The 22,533-nt window shown below is 36.1% G+C and overlaps 1 protein-coding gene across 1 annotated transcript; it reads left to right on the plus strand.

The window, feature by feature from the left end:
• The first annotated feature begins 3,058 nt into the window (after window positions 1–3,058).
• Window positions 3,059–22,186, plus strand: slc16a13 (solute carrier family 16 member 13). Its single transcript, XM_056461195.1, has 6 exons — window positions 3,059–3,220; window positions 10,896–11,137; window positions 13,363–13,506; window positions 13,592–13,848; window positions 15,724–16,249; window positions 21,405–22,186. The coding sequence occupies exons 2-6, from the start codon at window positions 10,903–10,905 to the stop codon at window positions 21,758–21,760; spliced, it is 1,518 nt and encodes a 505-aa protein (XP_056317170.1). The 5' UTR covers window positions 3,059–3,220; window positions 10,896–10,902; the 3' UTR covers window positions 21,761–22,186.
• Window positions 22,187–22,533: the final 347 nt, after the last annotated feature.

Consider the following 22,533-nt stretch of genomic DNA (forward strand, 5'->3'; position numbering starts at 1 on the left):
TAACCGAGAAACTGTCACCGTCGTAACCGAACTTGTCGTGAAGAACAAGAAAAAAATTAAACATGCTAGACATTCTGCGATGGCGTCGTGAGGCTTCGCAGGCATAGTATCAGTTGTCTTGAACTATGCCACATTACATGAAAAGAAACGATTGAATCTTGTGTCACCATGCCCATTTGTCGTTTACGAATCCCCATGACACCAGTTACAAATTCGAGTGATCTGACTGGGGCTTAAGTTACACTCGCGTCAAGCCACCGAAACTGTTATGAAATGCAGTGATGCAAGGCAGGTACAGCATACACAGAAAAGTTGCGGCAGAAATGACACAATGAACTATATTGCTCTTGTGCATGGAGCCTTATTACAATACTGAGTTCTGATTGGTCAGTCGTCATTGATTATAAGTCATAAATTACCATAAATAGAGAACTGTAATATTCAATCTGCATGATATGTTTTACATTACACACACTGTTGTTAATTTAAAGGAGATGGTAAGGGGGGATGATGGTTTTACAAAGGGGATGCTTTCTGTAATATTTTATCCCCCCCTTCCCCCTCAATTTGAGTACTGCTCATATGTTTGCAAAAAACAGCTATTAGCAATGAGAAGAAACATACTGTAAACATACTGTTCGACAGTGAGTTCAAAGAGGACAAGGACTATGTACTGAAGTGGGTCAGTTTTCTGCTGACCATAAAGGAAGAGATGGTCCAGATGACACTGACAACTATTAACCGAAAGCCTGGGAGCGTTATCTTCAGAGGAAGATATTCTTTGCCAGCTAGGAGCTAAGGCCTTGAGGGTCAAGACCCCTGGAAGACTGCCCGAATGCTGATGTAATAGAAGATTTTTTTTCAAGTGTATCACCCTAAAATGAGAACAAAAAGGGATTTCTTAATAGATATCCTCAAGTATATCAAACATTGATAGATTAAACATTAAAGGCACACCTGTATTCAAGGCTTGAATACTGTAATAAAGTCTGGAGCATACAAACCAGCAGCGCACTTAAACTGACTTCTGTTTACAGTAAGTCTTAGGCCTTTTATTCTCAACGAGAATAAAGAAAGGATTTTTGTTTTGTTCTGGAATTAGTTTTGTTCTGGGATTTATTTTAGTAATAAAAGTGTATTTTATCAATTTTCTTCACGGGAGTGGACATTAGCTTCATTCATCAACCCCCTTGTGTGGTAAGGTATGAATCTAATTATTCCTTGAACAACATTACAAAAAACTAAACAAAACTCTATAGCTAAAAATATGACCAAGAGAGGATTCTGGTTTCTTTATTTAATAGGGTCTTAAATAAAGGCAATCAACACAGTATTTTTTCATTCATTCATTTTCTTTTTGGCTTAGTCCCTTTATTACTCTGGGGTCACCACAGCGGAATGAACCGATAACTTATACAGCATATGTTTTACACACTCATTCACACACATACACTTTGAACAATTTAGCTTACCCAATTTACCTATACTGCATGTCTTTGGACTTGTGGGGGAAACCGGAGTACCCAGAGGAAACCCACGCGAACATGGGGAGATGCAACATGAAAACATGCAAACGCGAACATGCAAACTCCACACAGAAACGCCAACTGACCCAGCCGAGACTCGAACCAGTGACCTTCTTGCTGTGAGGCGATTGTGCTACCCACTGCTCCGTGTCGCCCATATTTATCCATATGGAACTTTTAATTCACACTATGAGAACAATAAAGGTAACTATGTTAGCATCCATATCAGCATGCAATATTATTTATAACATTTATAATAATGCATTTGGATCTGTTTTGTATAAAAAAAAATTAAAAACTAAATAGCTTTTTAATGAATAAACTAAGCTTCAAGTGTTTAAAGGAGCCTCGAAATATTCATTCATTCATTTTCTTTCAGCTAAGTCCCTAATTTAAGAGGAGTCGCCACAGCGGAATGAACCGCCAACTATTTTTGCATACGTTTTACAATGCAGATGCCCTTCCAGCCGCAACCCAGTACTGGGAAACCTCGAAATACAAATAATGTATTAATTTCAATGTCAGTTTTATAAATGTATCTTTTTAAAGTTATTTTTAAAAGGATATTTCACTCAAAATTGACAATTTTGTTATTTACTTAACCTTCACTTGTCACAAAGCTTAGTTTCTTTCTATTGTTGAACACTGAAGAAGACATTTTGAAAAATGTTTAAAAAACTGGTAGCCATTAGCTTACATTATTTTTGTTTTTTTCCTCTTAATGTCAATTGTTACAGGTTTTTAACATTCTTCAAAATGTCTTCTTTTGTTATCAACAGAAGAAATCTATCTATCTATCTATCTATCTATCTATCTATCTATCTATCTATCTATCTATCTATCTATCTATCTATCTATTCGCCTACTGATGAATGACTGCAGCATGAAACATTTTTCGACAATTTAAACATTTATGTAAAAGTGAAAATTTGCAATAAAATTATTTAATTCAATTAGTCAAATTAAATTGTTTTTTGAATTAATGTTGATAAACTCAAAGTGGTAATTAATTTTTCTTTTTATATTCAAATTAGATTTCACATAAGTGTTCATGTTTGTTTTTTTCTTGAAGTATTTTTGTCTTCATTCGAATATGAGAGTAAATATTGACAGGAAATGAAGTAAATAATTATTTTTCTAGATTTTCCTACATGAACAACCATATTGTTAGACATTTATTTTGGAAGTTGCAATCGTGAACCACTCCAGGCTACCTTTTCCAAAAGGGATATTACTTATTAAACCAAATGTAAATAGGCCTAGTTGTTTATTATTTTTAACCATCAACTTAACTTGCCGCTAGGGGGCCTTCATTTTACACTAGTAAAGAAGGTTAATCTTTACTGACACTAGTTTAACTCATGACAGCCTTTTGAATGTGCTTTTATTGTTGCCTTACTTGAACTTTCCACACGTGTAGTTTACAAATGATCAGGACATCTTGCCCCACCATAGCTTGCCACATGCTGGAAGAGACATGAAAACTTCATGCTGTCTCGTGAGCGCGCGTTGGAGGCGGAGCTTCAAGGAAACTAAAGCAGCACGTGCGTAAAAAACAGCGGCTCCTGTCAAGAAGAGCAGGTGAAGGAAGTCACCATCGGCAATGCGCTTCTTATCGATACATTCAAACATAAGCGTTTTATTTGATTTAACAGAATTATGACCGGACAGGAAAAGGGGTGATCGGATTATGGGTAAGTAACGATTGGTCTGCTATGGCCACGATAACCTGAAGCCTTCGCGTTTTCAGACTGATTATAATTTGCATTTCTTATTCTTGTAACGTTATTTGTCTAAAACTATATTCAACAGCTAATATTTGTAGATAGTTGTCATACAAGAAGCAACACATTCAGGAAGCAACACATATTGTTTCGTCTAAAATGCACCGGTGTTTCATTAACATCCACTGTCAGTTACTTGTCCATGGTTTAAAATATAAACACACAGTAATATTTATATAAATTGTAAACAATCAGTTGACTGTAATATATGACATATTCGGTGTGCAAAATCAATGTGTTGATAGTTATTAATGCATAAATACATCGTGTAACTGTTATCTTACCGTGTGCTAACATCAAACGCTAGATGATAACGACGGTTGTGCTACGTCATTTAACAACAAGACAGATCTCATGAATATTAATGAGCTCTGGCTGTTCGGTTAATTTCTTAGTATTCATAATTCATTTATTCACTTTTAACGTATGATTACATTTTTGTTTCTACTTCTTCTTCTTCTTCTTATTATTATTATTAAATACTGTTATTATGTTTTACATTACCTTTTAATAAGTATTTAAAATTCGGAAATATTATGGTAGTATAATGTATACCGGTAAAAACGTTTTAAAACTAAAATTTTATGACATGCTACCACATAAAATCTTTTAAAATTGTATAAAATAGAATGTGGATTTCCTTATCTTTTCGTTTGTCCTTTTTCATGGTAAATGTTCATTAATACAAATAACCACATGACAGTGTTTCATAAGTTCTTTTCACATCTGCAAAACTTAATGGAGTTATACAATGAGGTGTATAGGGAAAAATGTTCTTGTATAATGTGGTTCTTTGAATAAATTGGTAAAATTTTAGCGGGTTTCCTCCGGGTGCTCCAGTTTCCCCCACAAGTCCAAAGACATGTGGTATAGGTGAATTGGGTATGCTAAAACTGACCGTAGTGAATGAGTGTGTATTGATGGCATATATGGTTTCCCCGTGACAGGTTGCAGCTGGAAGGGCATCCGCTGCGTAAAACATATGCTGGATAAGTTGGCGGTTCATTGCACTATGGCGACCCCAGATTAATAAAGGGACTAAGCCGAAAAGAAAATGAATGAATGAATAAAACAAATGAGCTAAAATTAAAACGTTAGCATAAAAAGCTGAAAACATTAGAGTGCATTTGGTAATCTTAGTCAAATTTCACCATTACAGTTATTCAGGTCTTTGAGTTTCTAGTGCAAATTTCCAGGTTTTGGAGTTTGATAAAGACTAAAACACTGTATTGAAAGATGACAAATTTCTTTAAATACATAAATTATGTTTTTAAATTGTAAGATGCATTTTGACAGTATTGTTTATCCAAGGTAATGCAAATTATAAGTACTAGGCACATCAGATCTGACTGCCTGAAATCCAGTACAAAGTAATCCATATTGTCAGTTCCTGGCACGGCTGTGTCTTTTGTCTAACAAATGGCCAGGTGATACTTTCAGGCAAGGCCCAACAAACAAGATTTTTTACTAAACCTGTAATGGCAGTTTCTGTTTCTACTAATAAGCACTGCCCACTAAATTGTGTATTTAACCGAGTGCCAGTTGCAGTAGTAGATTTTTCAATAAACGCCTCAGCAACAGCGAGTTCTGCATTCAAATAATTTGTTGGTTCAGGATATACTGTATGTTTTGTCTGGCAGAATGTGTTTTTCTAACTTTTATCACAGTTATAAGCTTTTTTATGCACTGCAATTGTCCTAATGCATTTTGCGGTCTGCCTTTCAGTTTAAAACAGAGATGCCCAAACTAGTAACCTTTGATTTGGCCCACCATTCATTCTGAGAAGAGAGTGATGGGAGGGTTTGGTGCGAATGCCTTTAACTGAGATTGTCATTTCTAATATAACATAACCTTTTTTGTTTGTTTTATTGCTGAGCTGCAAACTAAGATTAAATGTTTCAAGTAAATGAATCTCACTTTCAAAAATACTGTGAATACTAACACTCTACGGTCAGAGAACAATGCAGAAGACATTTTGTTTTTTGACAGTGACTGTTAAACCACACTGAACTGAGCTAAACTAGACTAAACTTAAACACTAAAAACTGAATTACACTGTTCCAGTTTACTATGATCTTTTATGTGAAGCTGCTTTGACACAATCTACATTGTAAAAGTGGTATGCAAATAAAGGTGAATTGAATTGAAAAACAACAGCGAGACATCAAATCAAGGCAAAAACAGGTACAGCTTGACTCGTGTATTCGGCTTAGAACTACATTCTGTTATAAATGGGATCGTTTTTATTATTTCTGCTAGAAATGCATTATAAAATATAAAACATTAGTAAATATTTCTAGTTATTAAAAAAAAAATTAATTACCCATGGCAACTTCAATGTAATACAGTTTGGTATATTTACTTTCAAATTGGTTTATGGCAGTTTTTGACACTACTGGTTTAAACAAAAGCAATTTATTAAATGAATAAAAAGTTTATCTCATGGATCCTTATCCTTTGACTTTGTTTTGTGTAGTGCCAGAAGAAATGCACCTATTCGCTAATCATGTAGAAATCATTGCATTCTCTTCATTATTGGCAAGACGCCTGATTCTTCTCAGGTGGAAAAAAGCAAACCCACCATCCCACAAACACAGGATATCAGAAGTGTTATTATATCTTAAAGTTGAGCATCTTAAATAAACAATCCAAGGCTCTACAAAAAAGTTTTATGATTAAATAAAACTTTAAATAAAACATTAAATACTCAGGTTTAGGGTTACTACAGTATATCCTAATTGAAACTTTACCCCCAATTCCCCAATTTAATTAATTTATTATTTAATTTTGTTCTCTTTTTCTTTATAGGGGTGAGTATGTTTGTAGTAGGGTTGTCACGATACCTCAATTTAGACCAAGTAGTATCGCAATACTGTATTACTTCATAACTCAAATCTATGAAATAAAGCAAATTGCCAAAAATACTACATTTTATATGTCATAATACTTAAATTCAATTCAGAATTCCCTTATTATTGAAAACATATTATTTGTACAGACTTTCTCTGCTTTTTTGTATATACTGTGACCCTTTTGTTGTTATTGCAATAATAATAATAAAATAAATACATAAATCATTGATCACTGTCATGACTGCAGCAAACTATGACCAGTCTGCAGACAGTTAAAATGAAAGTAAAATAAAGTGGTCTATCGATTATTTGCTTGCACAAATGTTTGAGCATTTTAGTGACTTTTCCACATGCAACATATAGTAGAACCATTAACGACGATACTACTGTTTACAAACTACAGAGGCACCGCCAATATTTTGGAGCTATAGTACTGAAGTATCGGTAAACCGTGCAACTCTAGTTTGTAGTTATGTACAGTGTTGAAATATTGTTCAATATGTGTGTTGTTCAATACTATTGAAAACAATACAAATATTTGAATTATAATAAAAATTTATTCTCATTTAGGTCATACTGATTTTAATGATTAGATTAGGATTGGATCAGATTTAAGTTTCAAACTACTAGCAATAACAATTTAATCTCCCCTTCACGATCAGATCATGTTCAGTGTTTACTTTTACAGCTTAATGAAGACTTTATTAAAAAAGCAGTAACCTCCAGGAGTGTTTATGCGTGCTACAGAGGACATTTGACGAGGATATGAAGTCACAACTGACTGAATTTTCAATTGAGAAGTGCTCTCAGTGCTGCGGTCAACCAAAATCGAACTAATGAAAAGTTACAGTGCAGATTTATATACATTTTAGAGGGCCGTACTTAGAGGTGGAGACGAAGCACAGGGTGGCAGCTTTAATTATGTATGTAATCTTTAATTATGTATATGTTGATAGTAGTTCAAAGGGTCTTGGGGGACTCTGAAGTTTCACCTGCCCAGATCTAATCAAGCAATATGTGGCCCTTAGACATCTGCATTATCACTATGAAAGATCTTCTCGTAGGAATTTATGCTGACTACTTTTAAAGGTGAAAGTGGTACCAATAAAACATTAAAAATAAAAGATGTTAATCACAGTGACCTGGCTCTTTTAACTTACACTGGTTGAAACAGGCCAGGCAGAAACCAGAATATCACATGATCAACCTAATTATACTTACAAAAAACAGCAACTTTAACATTTGAATTTCTTCAGTGTGAAGGTGTTTCGTGGTGATAAGTAAACCCATATGGAATCTGCACTTGCAGAAATATGCAGATTTCCACTGATATTTTTAGCTGATATTTGTAAATGTGTGTACAGTAAATATATATTTATTCAGTTTTTATATTCACTGTAAAAAAATGCTGGGTTCAACACAATTGATATGTTTTGGGACAACATGAAGGAATTAAGTTAACGTATTGAACATAAAACAGTCAAGTTGTACCCCCCCCCCCAAAAAAAAGAAATGAAGAATTGTGTTGTTTCAGTTTATTTTAAATACGTAGTTTGAACAAACGCAAATGTCATTATTTTGAGTGTTCATTTCATATTATTGATTAATATGCAAAAGTTTATGTAAGTAATAATTTCTGGGTAAAAAAACGACCTTTTCCCCTATTGAACACAATGTATTTTATTTTCTGAAAGATTAATAGTATTTTGGAGCAGTAAACATGTCAGGCTGAATAATTCAAATGAATCATTGACTTCTGCTGTCTACATTAGTTTCAAGAACACAGATTTCTTTACCATTTAAAATGACATCTTTGGATATTTTTTCTGCTGGAGATATTGTTGTCCTAAAAAACAAAACAAAAAAAAAATTTAAATAAAAAATCTTAAACATACCTTAGGCACGGTATTACAGAAAATTTTGGCGGTTTTAAAACCTTGACTTTTCCAAACCGCGGTATACCTTGAAAACGGTTATCATCCCATGCCTAGTCTGTAGACACTGTCTGGCCCATAAGTTGCGTTTAAAGGATATACGGGGTGGCTGTGTTAGATGTCAATATTTCAGGAAAGGGATTGTTGTTGGTTGAGGACCTTCAATTGTTGCGTTGCAGGATGGTGGGAGACTATACAAGTGAAACGTCAGTTTCGGGATAGCCGGCATTTCATGTGAACTTTAGTTGTTTGATATTTTAACAAATGAGTTGTTTTGTTTTTATGTGTGTTTTCCCCTTTTTGCTTTGTTCTGCCGTTGTTGTTTAACTTTTGTTAGTGTGTTTGCCATGTAAATATTGAAACGTTTTTGTTTAAACTCCTTTGTGAACTGGATTTTGAATGATGCACCTGTGTCTTATTCTGGATGGAGGAGAGGGACTAGGTAAGCTCTGTCACGTGATGTACATGGCACACCCGCAGCATATTTTTAGTAGTTAAACACACTACGGATTTGTGCCACACTTGAAAATTTTGCTTTGGATAGAGAATAGGTAAGATATGACGTCTCGGATGTTGAAGGTTTATTTTTGTTTTATTTTGTAGTTATAGGGGAAGAGGTGATTAGGTTGGTCAGTTGATTTTTGTCTTATTCTTTTCTCTTATTTGGCACAGTCCCGTTCCTTTTGTCACCCTTATGACTGTTAAGCCTGATTGTTGCTGTTGTTGGTGTTTTTTTGTGAAATTGTTGTTTTCTTATTTCTAATTACTGTTGTGTGAGACTTTATTTTTATATAAGCATTTAAAAATCACAGCTTGTTTTTAATAAACAAGTTCACTTACAGTGCATCAGGAAAGTATTCATAGCGCTTCACTTTTTCCACATTTTTTAATGTTCCAGCCTTATTCCAAAATGGATCAAATTCATTTATTTTCTCAAACTTCTCCACACAATACCCCATAATGACAATGTGAAAAAAGAGTATTTGAAATTGTTGCAAATTTATTAAAAAAACTGAAAAATCACATGTACAGAAGTATTCACAGTCTTTTTGCCATGAAGCTCTAAATTGAGCTCAGGTACATTCTGTTACCACTGATCATTCCTGAGATGTTTCAGCAGCTTCATTGGAGTTCACCTGTGGTAAATTCAGTTGATTGGGCATGATTTGGCATGCACCTGTCTATATAAGGTCCCAGGGTTGACAGTGCATGTCAAAGCACAAACAAAGCATGAACACAAAGGAATTGTCTGTAGATCTCCGAGACAGGATTGTCTCGAGACACAAGGCTGGGGAAGGCTACAGAAAAATTTCTGCTGCTCTGAAAGTTCCAATGAGCACAGTGGCCTCCATCATCCATAAGTGGAAGATGTTTGGAATCACCAGGACTCTTCCTAGAGCTGGCCGGCCATCTAAGCTGAGTGATCGGGGGAGAAGGGCCTTAGTCAGGAAGGTGATCAATAACCCGATGGTCACTCTGTCTGAGCTTCAGCGTTCTTCTGTGGAGAGAGGAGAACCTTACAGAAAAACAACCATCTGTGCAGCAATCCACCAATCAGGCCTGTATGGTAGAGTGGCCAGACGGAAGCCACTCCCCGCCTGGAATTTTTCTGAAGGAGTCTTTGACCATAAGAAACAAAAATCTCCGGTCTGATGGGACTAAAATTGAACTGAAGTGAATGCAAGGCATTCCGTTTGGATAAAACCAGGCACCACTCATCACCAGGCTAATGCCATCCCTTTAGTGAAGCATGGTGGTGGCAGCATTATGCTGTGGGGATGTTTTGCAGTAGCAGGAACTGAAAGACTAGTCAATATAGAGGGAAAGATGAATGCAGCAATGTACAGAGATATCCTGAATGAAAACCTGCTTCAGAGTGCTCTTGACCTCAAACTGGGGCCACAGTTCATCTTCCAGCAGGACAATGACCCAAAGCACACCGCCAAATCAATGGAGTGGTTTCACAACAACTCAGTGAATGTCCTTAAGTGGCCCAGCCAAAGCCCAGACTTAAATCCTATTGAACATCTCTGAAGAGATCTGAAAATGGCTGCACACCGTCGCTTCCCATCCAAACTAATAGAGCTTGAGAGGTACAGCAAAAAGGAATGGGCAAAAATTCCCAAAGACAGGTGGTTCAAGCTTGTGGTATCATATTCAAAAAAATTTGAGGCTGTAATTGCTGCCAAAGGTGCATCAACAAAGTATTGAGCAAAGGCTGTGAATACTTCTGTACATGTAATTTTTCAGGTTTTTTGGGCTATTGTGTGTAGAATTTTGAGGAAATAAATTAAATTAATCCATTTTGGAATAAGGCTGTAACATAAACAAATGTGAAAAAAGTAAAGCACGAATACTGTCCGGATGCACTGTAAATAGAACTTTTGTGTCTTGTTGTTTCTCCTGTAATACAAATGGCAACTGGCTTAATGTTTACCCTTTTGCTCCCCCTTGACCTCTAAAAAGTAACGAAGGTACGTAACACAAAAAAAAAAAGAAAAAAAGACTTTGTTCATATATTTAAAATTCAGAAAAATGACATAACCTGAACATGTTGATTACTGAGCTATGTTATTTTAAATTTGCTCTGCTTTTGGCACATTGCATTGATCATTATAGAAATGAGCTTCTTCGTCTGTGTTCTGTAATTTGTACATTATCAATAAATCACATGCATAACTTTTCACTGTTTTGTTTTCATTTCTCTTATCTGTGCCTTATAGTTTCAGTTAGACGTTTTAGTAACACCCTGTTTAGTAAATCTGCTCATTTATCTTGTCCTAATTCATGTCTTTTCAGTGCAGTGATGGAGAAGCCCCAGAAGAGCGAGGAGGAGCAGCAGCCGTCCTCACAGACGGCAGCACCTGATGGCGGTTGGGGCTGGGTTGTGGTGGGGGCTCTTTTCGTGATTTCTGCCCTGGTGTTCGGGCTTATCCGCAGTTTGGGCGTCTTTTTTGTGGAGTTTGTGCAGTATTTCGATGAGAGTGCACAAGCCGTGTCCTGGATAACATCCATCGGGCTGGCCATGCAACAGCTAATGAGTAAGTTGAAATCCAAATTTAATCAGTGTATGTCTATTTTAAAGTGCCCCATTATGCTGTTTTGAATATTACAGTAGCGTTCATCCTGTGTGTATTGTAGCTGCATGTGAATATTGAAAGCAATAAATGACAAAGAAAGTGATTGTCATATGAAAGTAGAAATAGGATCCTGAACTGCCGAAACGAGTCATCTGTAATTGTAGTTTCGCTTCCTTAACTGGTCTAGATCTGCAACATATTTGCATAATGTCAGCCTGTGGTCTTTATTGTCTGTCTGTGAATGGCGTCTGCTTTAACTGTCAAACATTTATGTTGGTTTCTTTTGTGAAGAGGAAGCATTTAATGTTAAGGCAAAATATATTTATTCTAGTGCAAGAGTTTGCTTGCTTTCACTTGGTGACTAACTTGCTTCTAATTAGCCAATGTTTTCATGAGTAAACTCAACAGAAATATTATTTCAGTTTTGCTTTGCAAGTACATAAAATGCACTTATAGTCATTACATGAACCGAGTAATAACTACACTAAAATTATCTGTATTTTGTGATTTTAATGTTTTAGGTCATTATGGGATCTTGATCTTTCTTTCAACAACTTTTAACCTTGAAAAGTTTGAAAATGTGCCATTTATTAACTGTTTTATTAAGTTGGTGTCATATATTATGGTACAAAAACCTGGTAATAAGCTGACAGTACATTTTCTTATTTTACAGACCTATTTCTCTTTATATAAGTTCTTATACCTAATATTATTATTATTATTATATAATTATATTTTTAGGGGTTTTCATCTGTATTTGATAGGACAGTGGAGTTGAAACAGGAATACATGGGGATAAGATAGAAGAGGGAAGGGTCGGCAAAGGACCTCGAGCTGGGAATCGAACTTGGGTTGCCGTGAGCACCTCAGTGCTATATGTTGGCGCATTTTACCACTAGGCTATTGGCTCAAAAATCTTATATTACTTCTAACTAAAATGTCAATAAAAGTCACTTTGTTAAAATGTAGAGTTAAAAAGTCGACAGAGCAGAGATCATCATCCCATCATGCAATTCATAAACGGAATCAAAAAATACGGAAACTGTTATATAACAGATATATTAAACAATGTAAGTAATATCCCTTAACACTAACTAGAATGGCCATACCAGTCATTCTGACAGTTCACATAACAGGGTGTCCACAGGGTCTTATAAAGTCTTAAATTGACTGAAATATTGTGTTGTAGGTCTTAAATCATTTGAAACTGGTCTTAATTGTCCCATGTCCATATGAAGTTACCCAATCGGACAAACACCCATCCAATCACCAGCAATACATCTCAATAAAACTTTTAGCAAAAGTTTATTTACCCATGAGGTCATAATGGTCTTAAAAATGTCTTAAATTGGAATTGATGAAACCTGCAGAAACCCTGTATAAGATTGTATAGAATTGAATTTTTGACGCATCATATTTACAATCAAAGCTTTTTTTCAGATTTTAGAATTAACTTTGAATGTCTGTCATATATATTTGATCAAGTCGTTACTCTAAAAATACAATCGTTTTTTATACTGCCTGCGAAGATGTGAAGGTGGAGGTGTCTGACAAGTGGGAGATTAAAGATTCTTTCCACCACTGAAAAAGTAGCAGATAATGAAATACTTGAGGTTAATTTGACCGTTGTGGCCATTCAAGACAGAAAAACTCTAAAATAACATTACTAGAATGAAATGTACACAGATTTAGGAAAAGTCAGGGTAAGGAAAAGTCATCATTTTATGGGTTTATTTTAACAAACTTGTTAGATTGCAGCATTTAAAATGGTCAAAATGACTGCCTCACCTGGGTAGTTCTAGTGTTAACCTATATCACAAACCAATGTAGTTACAGTCAAGACCCTAATTATTCATACTCCTGGCAAATTCTAACTTAAAGTTTTTCTCCAAATGTAAATCAAAGCTAAGAAATATTTTTTTCCACAATGGTGCCTCTTTTACGCACATCGTCTTATCATCTTTTGTGAGAACCCTGTGTCATTTCCGGTCAAAAAACCAACTTGCTGGTTGAATAAATCTAACTTTAAGTCAGAATTTGTATTCTGATGGCTAATGGATGCATGCAAATCTATTTTTAAGGACCCTCAAAATAAAAAGAGAAGCACTTAAAGCATATCGGGACACTTTAACAAACAGAACATACTGTAGTAAAGCACCATACTTTGTGTGTGTCTCTGCATCCAGGTCCAATAGGTGCAGCTGCTAGTAATGTGTATGGAACACGTCCTGTTGTTATGATGGGAGGATTCCTTTCAGGCCTGGGATTCATTCTGGCTTCGCAGGCTACATCGCTTTTACATCTTTACCTGACCATGGGATTAATTTCAGGTAAATTCTCATGTAAAGAGTGCCTTTTTTGTATTTTTGCAGTTTCAGGTTCTGAGTGGCAATCATTTATTTTTGTTTGTCTTAGGTTTAGGGTGGGCGCTGGTCTTCACCCCTACTATGGCATCAGTCATGCAGTATTTCACCAAGCGGAGATCTCTAGCCATGGGATTGGGCTTCACAGGCGTTGGTCTTGCCTCTTTCGCCTTCTCTCCTCTTTTTCAGTATTTAGTCGAAGCATATGCTTGGCGTGGGGCCTTGCTTATTCTTGGAGGCCTCAGCTTCAACATGGTTGCTTGTGGAGCGCTCATCCGACCTCTAGGGACTCCGAAAGTGGCAGTGAAGGTGTGTTTTGATGATTATTAATACTGTTGAAAGGGTCAAAAGTGATCCGTTTAAAAATGTTATAAAAGTTTTTCTGTTCTTTAAAGAATTCTGAAAAAACTGCAAGCATATCAAAATTATTTCTCAAGTATGGTGAGACTGTGAAGACAGGAGTAATTACATTACAGCTTAAAGTGTTTTAAAAATTGATCAAAGTTTAAATAAAATGGGGTGGCATGGTGGCTCAGTGGTTAGCACTGTCGCCTCACAGCAAGAAGGTCGCTGGTTTGAGTCCCGGCTGGGCCAGTTGGCATTTCTGTGTGGAGTTTGCATGTTCTCCAAGTGTTGGCGTGGGTTTCCTCCGGGTGCACCGGTTTTCCCCACAGTCCAAATACATGCGCTATAGGGCGATTGGATGAACTAAATTGGCTGTAGTGTATGAGTGTGTGAATGAGAGAACGTGTATGGGTATTTCCCAGTACTGGGTTGTGGCTGGAAGGGTATTCGCTGTGTAAAACATACGGAGGAATTGTTGGCTTTTAAGCTGAAGGAAAATGAATGAATGAATGAATAGATGAAATAGAATAAAAGATAAAATATCATAAAGTTATTTTTAAATATTGCAGTATTTCACAAGTTAATGGTACATTTACATGGGATGTCAGCATCAACACTTGACGGAGAGTTTGTCTGGACCTTTTATCTGCTCATTGTAATTAGGATAATGAGGGAATAATACACCTGGCCATGGAACAGCTTAGAAGCCAATTGTCCAATTACTTTTGGACCCCTAACAAGTGGGAGGCACATATGCAAACCTGTTGTAATTCCTACATCGTTCAACTGATTTGGATGTAAATACCCTCAAATTAAAGCTGACAGTCTGCAGTTAAAACACATCTTGTTCGTTTCCTTTCAAATTCATTGTGTTGGTGTATAGAGATAAAAAAATTGGTCATAAAGGACCAGGTGATTGCCCAACGCAATAAAAAGTTTTTCCTCCATTTTAAATTTAACCTCTTTTTACCGCTACTGAACTGTATGAACACAATTGGCTACTGTCTGAGCTGGGGTATTTGCATAAAGTGATCTGATTGGCTGACGCTTCTGTTGGTGCTTGAAAAGTTGAGAAATTCACAATTTCTGCAGCGAGAAATCTGCTGATGTATCCACAATACAGTTCAGCAATGCTTGACATCACCGATTTAAAGTGAATTGGAAGTGTTGACGGTGACACCCCGTGTGAATCAGTCGTATGCAGTTTTACTGTATTTTAATCCAACATGCAGACTTTTTTTTTTACTTAAATATTAATTAATGTAACTAATAGTTATAGATAACTATTACAATTCTGTAGTTAAAAACAAATCTTTAAATAACAACTATTTACATTTAAAGTTGAAGTCAAAATTATATGCGAATTATTTTTTATTCATTTATTTTTTTTTCCAAATATTTCGCAATGATGCTTAACAGAGCAAATAATTTTTCCACAGTATTTCCTATAATATTTTTTCTTCTGAAGAAAGTCTTATTTATTTTATTTAAATAAGAGTTTTCAATTTTCCAAAAAACATTTTAAGGTCAATATTAATAGCCCCTTTAAGCTTTTTTTTTTCCGATTGTCTACAGGACAAACCACTGTTATACAATGACTTGCCTAATTACCCTAACTTGCATAATTAACCTAGTTAAGTCTTTAAACTGCACTTTAGGCTGAATACTAGTCTCTTGAAAAATATCTAGTAAAACATTATGTACTGTCATCATGGCAATGAAAATAAATCAGTTATTATAAATGAGTTATTAAAACCATTATGTTTAGAAATGTGTAGAGAATTCTTATCTTCGTTTAACAATGTCTACCAATAATATTAATTTATGTGCTTTTCTCAGACTGAAAACTCGACCAAACTCAACAAATGCTCATTTCTGCTCTCCCGAATCTACGAGTGCTTCGAGCTCTCTCTGTTGACACACCGGGGCTTTGTCACGTACGCCGTGGCCATCACCTTCTTCAATGCCGGCTACTTCATCCCCTACGTTCACCTTGTTGCCCACAGTCGCCACATTGGTTTCACCGAGTACCAGGCAGCCTTTGTGATCTCTATTACCGGAGTGGCAGACATCGTGGGTCGCGTGGCTTCCGGCTGGGCTTCAGATCTGGGCAAGATACGTTTGCTTCACATGCTGGTGGTGTGGACCGGGCTACTGGGCCTGTCTCTGATGCTCATTCCTGTGGCTGTGGTTTACGCTGGACTGCTGCTTGTCAGTATAGTCTACGGATTCTGCGCTGGAGCGATGGCACCGTTGGCCTTTGCTGTGGTGCCAGAGATCGTAGGAATAGAGCGTGTGCTGGGAGCTCTCGGCCTCCTGCAGCTTATAGAGAGTGCTGGAGGACTGCTGGGGGCACCACTGTCTGGTAGGTACTACTATAGGGATATGATGTTACAACTGGTTTTTGGGGCTTTCACACTGGGTACTTTTTATTGTTTGTTTGATGCACATATGAATATTACACTGCAAACTTGATATGTTTAGATTGCTCAAAACATTTTTCTTTAAAACTTTTGAGTCAATGAAGTAATTTACACTTTATATCGAAGTTGATATTGGGTTGTTAGCCCAACGCTCAACCTCCAACCTGAAGGACCAGAACATACACGCATACACTACGGACAATTTAACTTACCCTATTCACCTACAGCACATGTCTTTGGACTTGTGGGGGAAACTGGAGCAACCGGAGGAAACCCACACGAACACGGGAAAAACATGCAAACACCACACAGAAATGCCGACTGACCCAGCCGGGGCTCAAACCAGCGACCTTCTTGCTGTGCCACTGTTAATAACCGTGTTGATTATGGTTTCAAATAAAATATCCATTACAGTAATTGTTTAGCATGAATGTCACTTAACCTCCAGTCTTTGATTAAATGTAGTGTGTGTATTAATTTAACTTTTTTTTTATAATCTTACATCAATGTAGTTATGGATCACGCGGTGTGCATAGTCTTAAAATCGTAAAGAATTTTAAGTTATCAAATAAGAAAATAGTTTTAAAAAAATATTTGTGCATTTGTAAAGAATGCATAGCTTACACACAACCAATCTAATATTTTTGCACAGCGTAGTAAAATAACATTACTAACCAGTAAGAAAACCGTTTTCAGAATGTATTGTTTTATAAGGGACGCAAAATACCAATTCTGCTTGGCATGAACCGAATGGATTTTTTCCCCGTTTTTAAGCCCTGATTTTATCTGAAAAAATGTAAATAGTAGTGCTTGTTATAATCTATGTATCTGGGCACTTTATTATTTTGTAAAAATCATAATCTTTTATCAAATACCATAACCTTCCCTTCCTCTTGAAATTTTTGTCACTTCTGGTCACATGGAATGCTTTTTGGGAGGGGCTATCAGACAGGGCATGCCTTTTTTCTGCCTCGCTTTAGTCCATTCATCAATAATAATACATTTTGTTTGTAACACCAATCTTCCAATGATCCAATTGGTTCCAACAAATATTATCTCCCACCCTTCACTTTTTTACCCTTTTGGACAGTTTCAACCGGATGTAAGTTACGATATGGGGGAAAAAGAGCAATCTTAACTTCCGTTTAACTTCCAACATAGCTCAAAATTACAGACTTTTTTATGTCTATCTGTCTTAATCAAATGAAAACATACACAATAACGCGTCATTTCAAGATCTGTTTTTCCTAAGGCCAGGACACACCAGGCTAGTCAGGCTAGTTTGTTTGGTGTATTCCACATGTCGTCTTTTGTCAACATCATGTCAGATAGTGTTTGTCAAATTGTTGAAATGCTGAGTTGGGATTGATTGTCAGTGAATGTGAGCACCCATCTTTTGGATGAGACGTTAAACTGTGGCCATTAAAAATACCATGGCACTTCTCATAAAGAGCAGGGGTGTAACCCCCGTGTCCTGGACAAATTCCCTTCATCAGCCCTTACCAGTCATTGCCTCCCAATCATCCACATCCCCACAATTGCTCTATCACCGTCTTTCTACTCCACAAATAGCTGGTGTGTGGTGAATGCACTGGCGCCATTGACCTGTGGCTGTCAATGCATCATCCAAGTGGATGCTGCACACTGGCGGTGGTGTGGAGAGACCCTTCTCATGATTTTTAAGCGCTTTGGGTGTAGGCCATACATGGTAGATGCGCTATATAAATACACATTACATTACATTACACTCCTATTGGCTGTTTAGCTACGAATCAGAGAGCAAGAACACAAACTGAACTGATGAAAGTAAGCAAACATTGTAATTCAGAAGGGAACACAAAGAAGCTGACTTTCGTTTTGTCTAATTTCTTAAATTTAAATAAACTGTAAGCCAGATTTTCAGATATAAATCCCTCTGTGGTGAGCCAGAAGTACTGTGAAAATGGTATGTCAATGCTGCTGTGTTTATGGTTTGTATGTGTGCAGCACTAGTTCTGGTTTCCTTTGTGGATTGAAAGTACAGATACTGCCCCCTGCAGGTGTGCAAAGCTACATCCTCTCATGCAGGTGCAGAATATACAGTATGTTCTCAAGTTATCTGTTTAGTAGTGATGGGAAGTTTGGTTTATTTTACTGACCCCGACCTTTAAGTGTCGTTTATCAAGATGAAATAATCTTTTTTTTTCCGAGTCATTTCGTTCAATTAAAATGTTACGAGTTTCTTCCAAACACATCTACAGCTAGCCTTATTTCAAAAGAGGAACTAAGCTTCTCTTCCACCTGCACAAATGTGCACATGTGCAAATGAACGAATCACTCCCTGAGAGGACTCCTAGTACTTGAGTCATTTAAAAGATTCATTCAAAATGAACGAATCGTTCAAGAAGGACCCATCACTACTGTTTAGTTTGTTCAAGCACAGCTTTTTGGTCTAGATAGGACCAAACAGGACCAGAGCTGACGCGAGGCGACAACACACTCAGTTTTTTTTTATTGCTAGTTCGTTGATGCCGGTTTGGTGTGTCCTGGCACAAAGCATTCTGGGAACTAGAAATCCTCTTTGCTAAGTCAGTTAAAGTTCATTGTAAAAATCATAATCTTTTACCCATTGTCATAATCTTCGCTGCCCTCCTGACATCATCTTCCCTTCTGGTCAAATGGAATTTCTTTTTGGAAGGGCTGCCAGGGTGTGTCTTGTTTCTGGCTGGTTTTAGTCCATTCACCTTTAGTCCATCCGATTGGATAATTGGAAGATGGCTGTTACAAACAAAATGGGGGAATATTCAATTAAATTCAATTCATCTTTATTTCTATAGCGCTTTTACAATGTATATTATGTCAAAACAGCTTAATATAGAAGTTCTAGTAAATTTAAACTGTCAGTCCAATTTTCGCAGTTGAAATTTAGTGTAGTTCAGTTCAGTGTGGTTTAATTTTCACTGCTGAAAGTCCGAACACTAAAGAGCAAGTTCATTGATGCGCAGCTCCACAAGTCGAAATCGTCATTCAGAACCTATGATCTATCAAATTTTTCCAGGATGGTTTTTTTCAATTACTTTCCCTACGTGTCACATGACCCCGCTCTGTTAAAGGCTATGGCTGATTTCTACTTCTGCTGCCACTTTGCAGCCACATCTGATCTCTGGTCAATTAGGACGATGGACTCATTCTTGAGCCTTACTTTACACTACATTGACGATGATTGGAAGCTGCGCCAGAGATGCCTTTAGATGGCATATAAAACTTGTCAGTGAACTATGAGAGCAAAAAAATTTAATAAATGTTTTTATCTATTTGTTTATTGGTGTTAAACAAGACAATACATCGTAAACATATAACATAGGAAAAATTACAGATTGTCTTATTTTTCTTTTCTTTCCCACTATCCCCTCAAAATAGAATAAATAAAATTGATAAGTTATAAACAAACATGTCCTCTGAAAGAAAAAAATATATAATAATAAATAAAAAATAAAATAAAAATTGAAAGAAATACTCAAAAAAAATGAGCAAGTTTACAATAAAAGAGCAAAAAAAAAAATGCAACAGTCAAGTTAACTCTCTCTGAAACACTAAAAAGGGCTGTCAAGGGGTTAGGGTCTAGCTTTATGTTAATAGATTTATTAAGTGTGTCAAAAACACTGGACCAGAAATTTTTCAATTGAGGGCAACTCCAGAACATATGGAGATGGTAAACAGGAGACTGCTTACAATGATGACAGGCATCACTTCTATCAAGTAAAAATTTAGCATTAGTTAAATGAGCTCTATGCAGCACCTTACACTGCATTAGGCCATGTCTGGCACATATAGAGGAGGAGTGGACCATCTTTAAAATATCTTCCCACTGTCTTCCCACTTGTCATTTCCCCAAGATTCTTTGAGAGAAACCATAGGATTTTCATTTAGTGTACTTATTAAATTATAAATTGCTGATATTAAATGATTCTGGCCCGTATCTAAACTGAAAAAATAGTCAAGATGGTGTTCAGGAGGGGGGTTAGGAAAGTGTGGAAACAATTTCTTAAAGTGTCTGACCTGAAAGAAATGATACAAATGACTGTTGGGGAGATTGTATTTAGTGGATAGAAATGAAAAAGATGTGAATACCCTGTCTTCATATAAACGAGTCCATTAGCTGCCCAGATGCGAAAAGTGAAAATCAAGATGGTGAGAAAATTATTGTTCAAAATAGGCGAATAGATAGATGTTTTATGCAAGCCGTAATGCTTTCTGAAACCCTAATTTTAATAGTGTTAATGACTACCAAGTTAGATGAAATTCCGCTGATAATTAATGGAAGCTGGGAGCTGATAACAGAGTGCAGAGTGCCTTTTGTTGACACTATCTCTGAGTGAACCCAGGGGGCACAGTTGTCCGCTTGAGGAGGATTCTTCCAGTAGACAATCTTATTAATATTACAAGCCCAGTAATATTGTTGGAAGTTAGGAAGCGCAAGTCCTCCTTTGGATTTAGGAAGTTGGAGAACTGATTTCTTGAGGCGTGCAGGCTTGTTGTCCCAGATAAATGAACGTAAAATACCATCCAAATTAGTAAAAAAAAAAAAAGATTTCTTAATGATAATTGGAACATGTTGAAAAAGATAAAGAAATGTATGTAAAATAACCATTTTTACTAAATTAATACAGCTTACAAGGGACAAAGGAAGTGACGACCATTTAGAAAAATGCAAAATTTAATAAATAAATATAATAATCGTTCATTAATTGTAATCGAGTTAAAATGTTTTTTAATCAAGACTTTGATTTAAGGCCAAATCGCCCAGCCCTATCCCAGTATATTGAGGAATTCAATTTCTCAATATTTCTCCATTTTATATGTTACACACACATCTTCCAATTATCCAATCATTTCCCAAAAGACAAATTATGCCCCGCCCTTCTTTTTTTTTTTACCTTATTAGACAGTTTCCATCAGATGTAAATTACCATATAGGAAAAAATAGCAAGCTTAACTTCCAAGCATCTTGAGTTCATAACTTTTTGAGTCCAATTAACTCATTTTAGTTTTACAGTGCACTAATGGCAAATACAAAAGCCTCATTTAAACAAGATGGTTTTTTTTCTCTCATTCTAGGCTGGTTGAAGGACTACACTGGCACATACACAGTGTCTTTTATCGCTGCTGGGAGTTTCCTCATAATAGGTATGCTAATTGCAATGACTCTTCCTTATTTCTGGTCTTGCACGGCTCCTCCGTCTCCTTCACCGTCAAAGACGAAATCTCAGGAAGGCTCTGCTGAAGACGGACTACTCAAAGAGTCCACATCCTCTAATGCTGTAACTGAAAAGCTGTGCTCCGTGGATCATATACCCTACTCTGATGAGGAGGTAAAGGTCTGTTTAAGCAATGATGCTACACATTCAGTGCAAGAACGAGAAGAAATACCTCAGGAAATGATGCATCATTCTAATTTAGCGGAAATATTGTGATTTTATTAGTGGTGACTTTGTTTATGGAAGTTTATTTGACATGATGTCAGATAGGATATTGGCATTGGAATATTGGTTGTGTTATTTTTTTGCAGTTCATTTCTTGAGTACATGTTAATGAGATTTTCAAAATGCCACTAAATTCTGTGAGGACAATCAAATTAAGTTTTGGAGTTTCAAAAGCAGCAGTCACTTTACGTCTATATGTTAACTTATGTCAAATCTGCTTATATTTATAATTTCTTAAGTAGACATGCACCATGGTAAAACCATGATATGCAACAAACTGTGTGCCAAAAAACTTAAATAAAAGGACAATATCAGCATACATCCTTATCATTCCTGTATCTTTAGTATTATTGATTTTCTTTTTGATTACATAATGCTAGGACGGAGCTAGCACAGATATTACAGTTAGATTAGCGGTCAGTGATGTTTTGGTATAACGAGATACTATTATTATTATTATATTTAATTGTAATATATTTTCTGTTTCCATGTTAACATTTTAGTTAAAAAAAGATCCCAAAGTTAGGATTTGTACTCATGTTGTCCAAACACTTCATTTGGTCATGGCTGTTTCTTAGTATTTGGAGGACTCCATACAGTATGGCATATATCAGACACTGCCACACTGTACCATTGGTCCACCACATTACTTTTCCTAAGAGCATGCTGGCAGGAATGCTATTTTTCTATAAATGACTTTTTATAATATAATAATTAAAGATGTTTTGTAATTCATTGTGATATATTTGACCTTGAACAGGAAG

The sequence above is a fragment of the Danio aesculapii genome, chromosome 7, assembly GCF_903798145.1.
Source record: "Danio aesculapii chromosome 7, fDanAes4.1, whole genome shotgun sequence".
NCBI classification, from domain to species: domain Eukaryota; kingdom Metazoa; phylum Chordata; class Actinopteri; order Cypriniformes; family Danionidae; genus Danio; species Danio aesculapii.

Bases quoted from the DNA above. Each gene is read 5' to 3' on its own strand.
- slc16a13 (XM_056461195.1), top strand. From the start codon at position 10,903: ATGGAGAAGCCCCAGAAGAGCGAGGAGGAGCAGCAGCCGTCCTCACAG. The intron at 11,138-13,362 runs GTAAGTTGAAAT...CTCTGCATCCAG, and splicing joins GGCCATGCAACAGCTAATGA to GTCCAATAGGTGCAGCTGCT. The intron at 13,507-13,591 runs GTAAATTCTCAT...TGTTTGTCTTAG, and splicing joins GACCATGGGATTAATTTCAG to GTTTAGGGTGGGCGCTGGTC.